The following is a 12,198-nucleotide window of genomic DNA, read 5'->3' as shown; positions in this document are numbered from 1 at the left end:
AATTCACAGTACATGCTGGCAGGGCTCCCTCGGCCCGTCACTTAGTCGAAGTTCCAGTCCTGTTGTCACCATTTACCAGCTGTGTGGCCTTTGAGTAGTAGCTTAACCTCTCTGTGCCTCGGTTTCCTCATAGGCAAAATAATAATTTACTGACTTCAAAGAGTTCGGCAAGAATTCAAATAGAGATTATACATAAAATGCTTGGCAAAAGACTCAGCCCATGGTAAGTGCTGTTCTCATTATTATTATTTTAGAATTTGGTGTGTCGTCTGGGTCCAACTCTAGGGAGAAAGAATTGGCTGGCCATCTAACCCAAGTACTCTGGTGGGTATGACAGTCTCTCAGTTCATTTCACTGCATTACAATCTCCCACAGCAAATGAATAAAATGGCCGTAGAAAGTATTCACTGACGGGGGCAGGTTGGATTAATTACGGGCCATCCACACTTGGTATAGAGTTATCAGGTATATTAGGTATAGGAATACCTGGCAGCCCTTAGAATAAGGAAGATGTGTTCTGACCTAGAAGCTTGTCCCTGTTATATTTAAAAGCAGACTTTTCAAGTGCGGCAGACCAGCACGTGCAGCACGATACAACTTGGTGAGTCTCTAAATATGTCTGCTGACAGCTAGGGAAGCTCCGCCCCAAGCTGCTCATTTGGCTACAGCCCCACAGCTGAGGCTGGATGGATAAAGTGAGACCCCCACGTCCTCCTTCACGTGATTCGAGAAACATGGAAGACTTGTGGGCAATTTCCGTTTGTGTGTGTTTTTCTAATGTTTTTGAAAATAAAGCTTTTCTCTTATGAAAATAGCATATTGCAATTGCCTGTTGACTTGCCCGCCTCCCAGGAGCCCTCTGGGGCCACAATCTTAGATGGAGGCCGGGCAAGGGCCACCAGCACTGATTAAGTTCCCGCTGCATGGCAGGCCCTATGCAGGCTGTTGGGGCCGTGATACTGGCCACACGGGCCTTCTCTACCCCTCCAACGACCAGGCTTCTGGACATCGCTAAAACCAGTTCCTTCCCTTCCTTCAGGTCCAGCTCAGGGAGGTCCTCCCTGGCCTGTCCCTCATTCTCTGTCACTTTTTGCTTCTACCTTCCACTCTAGGACATTTTATCTGCCTGCTGCTTTTCTGTCTCTCTCCCCTGCGAGGCTGTGAACTTCTCTGTGTTATCCCTGGCACTCTGTGTCTGGCACATCATAGGGGCTCACTAAACACTGGTAGGCTAAATGAACAAACGGACCTCAAGATTCCCTAGTGCTCGGCCCATAGCCAGAGCTCAGGAAATGTCGGACTATAGGCCTCTCCAGCAAAAAGACCCCACAAAGAGAATTTGCTGAGCGTTGATCGAGGAATCCTTCGGGGAACAGACTGATGAAGAAGAAGCCTGGAATACAGGTGCGAACAAGGAATCAAACACCACCAGAGCGACTCGGTGTGAGTTCAACCCACCTCCCATCCCACGCCCAGGTCTGGGCCTCTGAGCAGTCCTGCCCAGAACAGAAGAGGCCCAAGAAAAATCAAGAGAGCTTCTACTGCTCTGGGCGGAGATGAAATAAAGGTCTTCGGTCTCTGGAGCAGATGTTCGGGCAAACTTCCCCCATCCTAAATTAACAAGGCCCAGCAGCCAACACGAAAAAAAAAAAAAAGGCCCTTCCAAGTCTTACTCAGAGGGGAAGAGAAAAGAGCCAACTTCTTTGGGCAAAGAGGTTGAGTCTAGAGAAGTCTTAGCAAGACTCAGCAAGAAAAAAAAAGAAAAAAGAAAAACAAAAAAAAAAATGGGGGGGGCAGGGGACGTGCCAGGCTCGACTGGCACTGTAGCCTTTGTTCTAACTTGGCTGCTGTCCCCAGAGAAAAGCACGTTTGCAAACCAATGGCCCCTGCACTTCCCCCGGCTTAATGGTTTCCCTCTGCAGACAGCTCTTGAGCCCCACGTCGTCGGAGCAAAATGTCAGGAAGCAGAAGGGGCTGGAGTCTTAGCTGTTGGCCTCCACGAGCCATGGGCTGGTCAGCGCTCGCAGGGGGCAGGAGCGAGCAAAACAGATCCGTCCTCGCTCGGGCCGCCAGCATGCCACCGGGCTCCGGGCAACGGGAAGGAGATCAAAACGTCAGTTTGGGTTAGGAAACCCTGCATGATGCATCCCAGCCCTGGCTCTGCTTTTAAAAATTAGCTAAATGAAGACGGCTGAAGTCATTTCAGTCTGTGCTTTGTGACTGCTAACGAGTGGAAAAACGTGTACTCCCCAGATGCACGTGGTGAACGGGCAGATGGGGGATGAGGAGTGTCCCCCTAGTTTAGGATTTCACCCACCCGAAGGGCTCAGCTGCCCACGTGTGTTTTGTGGAGAGGTTCAGGACCCCCCGGCACCTCGCCCCTCTCCTCCTGACCCCCACTTCCTCAGTGGGCTCGGCCCCACTGCCCCACTTGGACGTCCTCAGGGGCTACTCGCTCACCTCCCAGCTTCCACATGTCTCCCCGCCCTCCCCAAAGACCCTTCTTCATCCAGATTGCCAGAACAATCTTTAAAATATAAATAGATCACGGTCATTCTTCCACTTAAAAGCTTCCATCGGCTACTCATGCTTTTTAAATAAAATCCAAGCTCCTTGCCTGCAGGTCCCAGCATGATCTGATACCCTCCCGAGTGACCTCTCCAGGGTGGGCTGGTGTCACCCTTGTTCTCACACTGGGCCAGCCACTTGGGCCTGCGTTCAGTTCCTCAAATGCCCCAAGCTCATCCCCACATCTGGGCCGTAGCACTGGGCAGTTCCTTCTGCCTGCGACACTGTTCCTACTGTCCACACAGCTCCTTCTTTCTCACTTTTAAGATGCTGCTCACCACCACCTCCTCGGGGAAGCCCCCCCTGACCACTCTCTACAGAGTTGCCAGACTTAACTAATAAAAATACAGGATATCCGGTTAAATTTGAGTTTTAGAAAACAATGCATACATCTTCACTACAGGGATATCCGGAACTCCGTGCCATTGCATAGGACATACTCATCCTAAAGAAATTCATCGTTCGTCTGAGATTTGAATTTCGCTGAGCGTCCTATATTGTCCCCTCACCTCCAGGCCCTTTGCTCTTCTGTCCATGACTTGGTTTCACTGTCTTCACAGCACCTTCCCCATCTCAAAGTGACCTGCTTATCAACCAGGTTGAGAGTCTTCACCTCCTGAGAGCAGGGACCTCATCTTTCACGTGTCCCCGGTGTAGGTGTCCAGCGGCTACCTGGGGAGTGAGGATGGCAGCCCGGGCACTGAGTGAGCGGAGCGAGCATCACTTGGTCACATGGCACGGGGGCCGGATGTCAGCTCATCTTTCATCCCGCCCAAGGTATCGCCCACGCCCGCTTAGGACAGCCAGTCGCTCTGTGAAGCGGGGAGCGGGGCTTCTGGACCTAGGTCTCCACCGACGAGCTCTGTCCCTCAGGGAAGTCTGTTGGCCTCACTACGTGAGTCGGCTCCTCCCTGACCCCGTCTGTAAAATGGGGGCGGAAAGTGATACCAGGAGCACGATGGCTTGGGGTGAGACGAGGGGTGACACGTAACGGTGCCGGAAAGGACCCTTCTCCCTGAGAAGAAGCCAACACAACCCTGCCTTCCTGACACCGTGCTACGTAAACTGAGCTCCCCGGGGGGAGCATGGAAAATCAGCTGACATTTTTCGAGCACCTACTATGTGCTGGACGCTTTTAGATCCTTGATCCTCTTTTATTGCTATAACACGATGGAGAACATGCGTCTCAAAGCACATAACAGGAGGCCGATACAGGCTTTAAGCCAAGTCTGCAGGATGATCCCAAATGCAGCCTGCTTATAACTTAAATATACGCAATCTTTACTTAAAAGAGTATGCAACCAAAAATATATTAAAAAATAATAGAAAGGAGTGTTTCAGTTAATAAAAGATATCATGATTTTCTTGGGGGAAGTGGGGGACGCCAGCCTGCTAATTGCAAATTACACAATGGCCTATTGGCACCAAGAAAAATTTCTGAGGGAGGAAATTCTAGGACCCAAGTAAATTAGAAAAACTTATTTCTATGTGTCCTCTTTCAGAGGCATCCAAACGGAATGAACTGCAGGATTCTTTCACTTGAAAGTCTGTTCCTGCATGCAAGGGGACTAAAGTTTGGGCAAATAGTCAGCTCTCTGAAAATGAGACCATTTTCTTTGTCCCCAGTGAGGCTTCAGAGTGGCGATCTGGCCTCCGTCTTTGGAGGAAAGCTTTGTGTCCCAGCCAACTGTGCAAAAGTGGTGGGCTTCAGCCCAGGGGGCTGATGACACTGTGGACGTGAGTCACCAAGGGCAAAGGTCTGCAGAGTCTTAGTCATGCCTTGGCCCAGCCTGGGTCTGACCTTTCCCAGAGGGAAGAGTAATCTAGAAGGACTCCCATCCCAAGTCTATTGTTCCAGAAAACACCACACCAAGGAAAACTGAACCCACGGGGACAAACAGGTGGAAAAAGGGGGTGCCTCCTCTGAGATTGTTCCAATATTTCCCAGATACTAATTCATGGAAAAATACTAAATTTAGCAAAAAAAAAAAAAATTATTTTAAGCAAATACATTTCTATTTATTAAATGAAGCTCAAAATACAACCTTTGGGAACCTCCAAGTAATAAAATGACTCATATTAGGATACGATGACTCAGTGCGAAAGAGGGGATTCCACCACCCACGCCTCTAAAAAATCAATTTGCCCTCTCAACAGGTGATGGGAGCCTCTGCCATCAGACTGTTCCAAGAAAATTGTCCAACAAAACAAAACACAAATTTTCTTCAAACAATTTAAGTTTCAAAGTTGAGTAATTTGATGCAGGCCAGTTTCCAACCTACACCCCCGCAGGACAGACAGCAGGGAGCTGCTTGGCTGGGGCCGGGGGCCTGAATTAAGACAGATTTACCAGCTGAAAAATTCCAAAACCCTGTGTCATGTGGAGGAAGCTTCCAAAACATTGGATCCCACCCAGGCTTGGGGAGTCGCTCAAAGCCATGGCAACCCTGTTTCCGCTGCCACATCACTTTTATTTTTGTGTCTTTAGATTTTTTCCTGTTTTGCAATGTTTTGCTGGGACCCCCCAACTCTGCCCGGGGCCTGGGTGACCAGGGGCCAGGGTGACTAGCTGAAGTCAGGAACAGTCTGGGCTTCCCAGCATGAACTTCGTCTGAAAGGTTACACATTTTTCAAATTTCAGAGAATATATAAAGCTTTTCAGCCATCGCTGAGAATGGTAAATAGGAAACACCGCGATCATCCTGTTTGGTTTCTCTTTATCCCCTTGGACATGACTAGAGAGATTATTCAGGGGGTCGATGATAAATGCTGCTTCGGAGTCAAGCTCTGTCACCTGCCATGGGCTGACCTGGGGCCCATGACTTGACCTCTACGAGCCTCGGTTACCTCATCTATAAAACGGGGGTGATGCCGCCCGCCTCTCAGAGCCAGTGTGACATTTAAAGGAGACGACACTTTCATTCAGCAATATGTGTGAGCACCTACTATGTGCCAGGGACGGTTCCAGGTGCCGCAGATACGGTAGCAAACGCCGAGTCCCCGCCCTTAAGGAACTAAGAGTCCAGCATGGGAGACCAGATCATAAACGAGTAAACGAATCGGCAAGATTTTTTCAGTAGTGCTAAGTGCCACAGAGAAAACACAGTAGGACAATGTGACAGGAGCCGACCTGGTGGTGGGGGAAGATGACGAACTCCGGAGCGAATGGTCGAGTTGGGGCTGAGACTTGAAGGAACAGGAGGGCATAGCGTCACGAAGAAAGGCCGGAAGGGAATTCTCAGAAGAAAGAGCAAACGCAGAGTCCCTGAGACACCAGTGAGCGTGGGGTGTTTGAGGACGGAATGAATGGGGCCGGTGTGGCCACAGCCAAGAGCAAAGGCGAGAGAGTTGAACCGGCTGAAAGCAGAGAGATGGGGGCGCGGGGTGGAGGGGGGTGCGGATCATACAGGCTCTTGGAAGTCGTGAACATAATTCAAAATAGTAACGAAAATAATATCACGATCATTATTATTCCTGCTGCTATAAATAAGAGGCCATTTTTCCAAAACACCGAGCTTTTTCTAACTTAAGAAACGCCATGCTGCCCCCCCCTCCGCCCTGTTTTTTCACCGTTCTCCAATTTGTCATCCTGCTGGAGTGGAAACCACCAATTCCATTTCGGTCGACGGCTATAAAAAGAACGTTGGAGCGGGTGGTGCCGATGACCCAACGTGGGGGCTAAGATTAGCCCAGGAGGCTGTCACCTTTCCTTGATGTGAGAACCAGCTGGGGTTCCCCTTTCCTTGGAAAACTTCAGCTGTTCCACTCCACCCCGCCCCACAGCGCCCTTGCCGGCCAAGCTGTCCATGGAGACGGGAACGGGGATGCGTTTTGGAAAAAAGAAGTTAAGCAACAGGGATTCCCCGTGCAGAAGGAGGCCCTGGGCTGGGAAGCGAGATTTTTGGGGTCAAAAGAGCAAGACCAGCTTCCTGCAGAGGCGAAGCCACCTGCCTGTCTGTCAGAGCCATGGGGAGCCAGGCATCCCACTAGGAAGCCCGTCTCTTCTCTGGGGGTTCAGAGGCATCTCTGAGGCCCCCACTTTTCTGCTGGCATCAACCCAGGAACCACAGTCACCTCGGATTCTGTAGTTAGACGTGAAAGGGTTCGAACCGCATCCTCTCGACCCAATGACCCTGTGAAGAATTCAGGGCTCTTTGTCACCACAAAATGGTTCAAGTCGGTGGCTCAGAGCAGCTGAAAGGTCTTCAGCCAGTTAACCTGATTCTAAGCTTTTTCAGAGTAGAACAGCTAACAGTCAAGGGTGCAGACGCCGGAGCCAGGCTGCCTGGGGTCACACTCAGCACTGCCATTTACTAGCTGTGTGATCTTGACTAAGTTACTTAATCTCTCTATGCTCAGTTTCTCATCAGTAAAACTGGGGGAAAGTAGCTCTCTTGTAGAGCTGTCACGAAGAATCAGATTAGTTAATATGTATGAAGTGCGTAGGGCAAGGCCTGGCACACAGTTTATTATTAAACCTATTACTGTTTTCAAAGTCTCTTGGTTCCATGAGATAAACTCTAACTCCTCTCTGTCCTACCACAGACTAAATGTAATAATAATAGACGCTGACATTTAATGAGCATCTATAATGCGCCAAGCTCTATGCAAAGAGCCTAATCTGTATGATGTCATTTAATCGTCTCACCTCTTGAGAGAAGTAAATCATCTCTATTTTCACGAAAGAGGAAATATTGGCCCAGAGAGGTAAAGAGACTTACCCAGGATGACACAGCTGCTAAATGCAGATCATGGATTCGAACCCAGGCCATCTGACTTCAGAGCTTGTACCTGTGACCACCATAGCACGCAGCCCTGCACAGCTTGCCCTGCCCAGGCCAGCCCCCGGGGCAGTGTGTGTAAAATAAACCACGTACATGGCCTAAGCTATGATAACGCTGGAGAGACCATAAAAACAATAACAGACATTCAGTGAACACTCCCTCTGCACCAAGTCCATGCCACTCATTTATGCATTTAACTCCAGGACGAAAGGATTGTTACCAACTCATTTTACAGAGATGGAAGTTGAGACCTAGGGAGGTAGAACTACAGGACAATGCTGGATATGATCTCAAGTAAGTGCCCTGACTTCTCCAAGCTTAGCCATCTGCCTCCCACGGATGCCGGGTTAGTGGAGACAATAGGCAGAGAGTGGCAGGCGAAGGGCCCGCCCACAGGTGGATTCGACCATAGGGAGCTGTTATTACTGCTCTTTCATTAACACGTAACTTTGCAAAGTTCAAACAGGCTCTGAGCTTTCCTTCCGGTAAGATGTAAACTGTGAAATTTCTTCCAAAACCAAGAGAAGGCTAGAGAGTAAATGCCATTCATTCATTCATTGTCCCTTCATTCAACAAACACTTAACTGATGCCCTTGACTAGTTTCATAAGAATGTGGACTCTCTGGGCAACTGAAAGCCGCTGGCTCCTAACTCCAGGAGAACTTGGTAGGACCTGGCCTCCGAGCCATCCCTGCACAGTTCCGTTGGCCCTCACAGACACTGCCGACCTGGACGTGGATAGATAGCAAGTTGTCTGTGTCTTATTAGCACTTTTCCCTGCTAACATGGCGTTTTGAAGCCACACATTTCCTGTGACAGTCAGCAGAAGGCCAGCAGGATGGTTTCCCAGTACAGAAGATGCATTGAAACCGGAAAGGCTAAAGCTTCCTTGGTCACTGACCATTCATGCCACCCTCCTGCCCAAGAACCCATCTTGACTCCCTGTGACCGTACCCATGTGCAGACCAAACCAAGGCCACGTCTCTACCTAGCCCTGGGAGACCTCTCTGCTCTGGCCTCCTCCTGCTCATCAAAGCATTTCCCAGTGTTAAACAGTGCCTATTTCAGCTACGTTGGTTTGGTCTCTGACTTACCCGAGCCGCACAAATTCTTGCTATAGAGAACATTTTACATTGTTCTACCACCTCAGAAATATGCCTCCCCTCAAGCTGCTCGAAAACATGCGTGCCTTCTCGAATCCACGACACCACATACAGGAAGTAACAAATAGCGATAGCCGTCATATACTGTGCACTTACTATATACCAAACATTTTATAAGTACTTAACATGTATGAACTCTTAACCTCATGACCATCCTATCAGATAGGACTGCCATCTTCCTTATACGGACAAGGAAACTGTTGATCAGAGAAGATAAGTGACTTGCCCAAGGTCACACAGGTCGGCAGTAGTGGGATTGAGCTTTGAACACAAGCAGACTGGCTCAAGAGTGTGAGTTCCCATCTAGCTGACAAAACGAATGTAGAAGATGTTCTTCACTGCATTACTTATAATAGTGCAGATTTGGAAGGAGCCTAATGCCCAATAAAAGGGCACTGGTTAAATAAAGTGTTGGATGACCATATGATAGAATACAATGCATCCATTTAAACGTCTGTGTTCCTAACCCCTTGCTACACCACCGCTGCCCTTCAAACTCACCGTGACCGACCACGTGCCTTCTAAACCTCTCTCAAACCCATTCATCCGTCTCCAGCCCCCAATGCCACAGCCTTACCTAATGCCTTTTTCGATGCTGCCTTCTACTGTGCTTTCAAAGTGGGAGAAAGCAGTTCCCATGTCCTGGTCACAGGGCCCACCCCCAGAGGAGGCTTTATGTGAACTGGGAAGAAGCATCCCTTTTCCCAGACACTCAAGGCTTCCTCCTGTTAGCAGGTGTCTTAGTAATTCACACATAGATGATGTATCCAGTCTGAGTGGCAGCCCCCAGAGGAGGTAGCCTTGTGCGGTGCACAATCCCCACGACCAGACAGCCTGCCTGTTATATTCTGTGGATCACCCTAAGGGTAATAAAGAGACCAACACCAATACCCCCGTGAATGAACCTCCTGAAACCATGCCCATTAGAAAAATAAATAGATAAATAAACCTAAGTCTGGGATCTACAACTATCACATAATTGCATAACCTGATATTTTTCCTACTTCTGATCTTTTTTTTTTTTTTTTACATCCTTATGGGCAAAACACATTACCAAACAGCGCATAGAAGAAAGAATACACACGGCTGATAAACAAAAACATAAACCTCTCAGAGCAACGGAGTGCAAAGTAAAAATTAGCATCGATTCGGCAACTTTTTTTAATTTAAAAAAAAAAAAACGGCACTTCTGGGAGGGGTGAAACCGTTACTGACATGCTGTCGATGGAAGTTACAGTTTGTAGAGTTCTGGACGGTAACTCGGCAAACTGCATTTAAAACCCTTACGATGATTATCCAAAATCCCACTGCCAGGAATACACTCCAAATAAATTTTAAAAACAGAGGGTCATATGTAAAAGATTAATTAATTAATCCTAAAAGTACTCAAAGATTAATCGCGATGCTATTGATAATAAAAATATAAATGCCAATGTTTATCGGTTTACGATATACCTGGTACTGTTATAATTGCTCAACATGTAGTAACTCATTTAACCTTGTGACAACCGTCTTGTTATGATCGATCTATATATAGAACATGTAGGCACAGAAAGGTTAGGTGATTTGCCTACGATCACAGAGCAAGCATGTAACAGAGCCAGACGTGAACCCAGGATCTCTGGGTACGGAGCAGGCACGCTTAATCACCACGACAGTTGGCTTCCCTTCTTGAAAATAGTAAAAAGTTGAAAAAGTGTTGTTCTCTATGTAAAAAATCATGATGTTAAAGAATTGGGGCTGGGGGCCAACCTTATCATCACGGGAAACAACTTGGGATCAGCTAAAACACACCGGGGCTCGTTCACGCGATGGTGAACCGTGTCGACATCGAAATCGCGCGGGACGTGGGAAGCCTGTCACAGTGAGTAAAACGAGTGGAATGCGAAACGCTATGCAGTGGGATCTGCCCCCAGATCCGTGCCGCTTGGAACAGAAAGACGCTGGCTTTCGCATGGCGCCGGCGGACGCGAAAGAGCTCGAAGGCACCCTGACCTGTGGTCTTCTCCGTGAACACGACTTTCGACTCGGCCGTGAAGTTCTGTCCCGTGAGGATCATCTGCTGGCCCCCGTAGACCAGGCAGCTGTCGATGTCCTGTCTTTCCACCATGGGCAGCTCGTGGGCAGACCGCTGGGCTGAGGGCAAGAGAACGAGAAGTCACGGGGAGGGCACCCCAAAGAGGCTTTCCGATTTCACGGCGACGCGACAGGACACGCTCTGCCCACCTTGGTCACCTGCTGCCATCGCTAAATGTGGAACCGTCACCCGTGGCAACCTGACTCTGCAAATATTATGTTCTTGTGAAAGTGCCCCAAGTTGTCTGGGCGAAATTTCTCCTAACCCCACACTTTGTTGTCACGAATCAAGAGGCAGGGGTCTGTCCTCCGATCGAAGGGAAAGCGAATGACAATGGGATATTTTCTTCATTTTTTATGAGGCTGACTTTTCCGTAAGACACTTCCTCGGCTACAGTATACTGTCCTCTTGCCCTTGACGGCAGCAAGCACTCGAAGGGGTCAGGCATGCGAAACTGCAGGACCCTGTTTCTGAACAGTTTGCACGTATTTATCCACTTTGGAATTCATTCCCAGTCCGGACATGGGCTTCCACGCAGCCACGATTGGCCCCCACTGCCTCGCTGACCTCCTTTCCCAGAACTCCCCCTGGCCGATGCCGCTCCAGCCATACTTCTAGAACGTTCTCACCGTCCCTCAAACACTCTAAGCATGTTCCTGTCTTTAACCGTGGGCATGTCCAAGTCCTTCTCTCTGGAAGGTTTTCCCTGACTGACCTGTATGGTTCCCTTCCTCGCCTCTTGTAGTTTTGACTCAAATGTCACCTCCTTACCCCACCCTCCCACTCCCCCCATCCCCCCGCAATGAGAACTGTGGGACCCAATCCCTGGCCGTCTGTCCTTCAGTGTCTCTCTCCCTCTCTTTCCTTTAGGCTGCTTTACCCTGCTTTGCTTTTTGCCAAAGAACTTTCCACTTTCAGATATGCTCCACGGAACTTTACTGGTTCAGGTCTCTCTCTACCCCAAGTAGAATATAAGCCCCAGGAGGGAGGGGCTTTGCTTTGAGTAGCGCTGGAACAGGGCCAAGAACAGTGCCCAGGGTTTACTAGGAGGAGCTTGGGATGGATGGACAGATGGACGGGTGGATGGGGGCGGATATGGATATATCCGAATATATCTTGACACGCGTATCCATACATTTCTCAATGTCCCTATATATCTGCATCTTCACCTCTATCCACCACAGTGAAAGATGGAGAATGGGCAGGCGTATGCTGAGCGCTAACTGCAGTGATAGACCTCAATGCTCACAGCAAGCTTCTAAGGAAGGAAGTATTAAAATTATTCACATTCGACTGAGGAGAAAATTAAAGCTAAGAGAAGTCAAGGTCACCATCTGGCCAAGGGTAGGTGGTGAGGCTTAAACGTGAACCTTCAAAAGCTGGTCTGTCCAGCTCTGGAGCCCCATCCCTCAGCCACTCCAGCCAGCCATCTTTCCTGCAGGAAAGAATGGAGACCCTCTCCAGCCTCCTTTTCTGGGCAGGGTGAGAAACGGGTCCGAGCCAGCATGAGGGACCCATCTGCTCGGGCCTCCCGGCCTTGGCAGCGTGGGCTGAAGAGGCCGGCCCTCCCCTCGGTGAGTCAGCCTGAGCCCCTGGCGTTCCTCCC

General features: G+C 49.2%; 1 protein-coding gene across 11 annotated transcripts in view; it reads right to left on the bottom strand.

The window, feature by feature from the left end:
* Positions 1-12,198, bottom strand: part of NFATC2 (nuclear factor of activated T cells 2) — a 156,773-nt gene that overhangs the window by 52,948 nt on the left and 91,627 nt on the right. For all 11 annotated transcript variants that reach the window (XM_023534077.1, XM_023534076.1, XM_011365966.2 and 8 more), the window contains exon 6: positions 10,511-10,651. In XM_023534077.1, coding sequence (XP_023389845.1) covers positions 10,511-10,651 — 141 coding nt within the window. The remainder of the gene's footprint in view (positions 1-10,510; positions 10,652-12,198) is intronic.

The sequence above is a fragment of the Pteropus vampyrus genome, unplaced genomic scaffold, assembly GCF_000151845.1.
Source record: "Pteropus vampyrus isolate Shadow unplaced genomic scaffold, Pvam_2.0 Scaffold117, whole genome shotgun sequence".
Lineage (NCBI taxonomy): Eukaryota > Metazoa > Chordata > Mammalia > Chiroptera > Pteropodidae > Pteropus > Pteropus vampyrus.
Note: the sequence above shows the minus strand (reverse complement) of the source record. Positions and strands in the feature narration are given on the sequence as shown.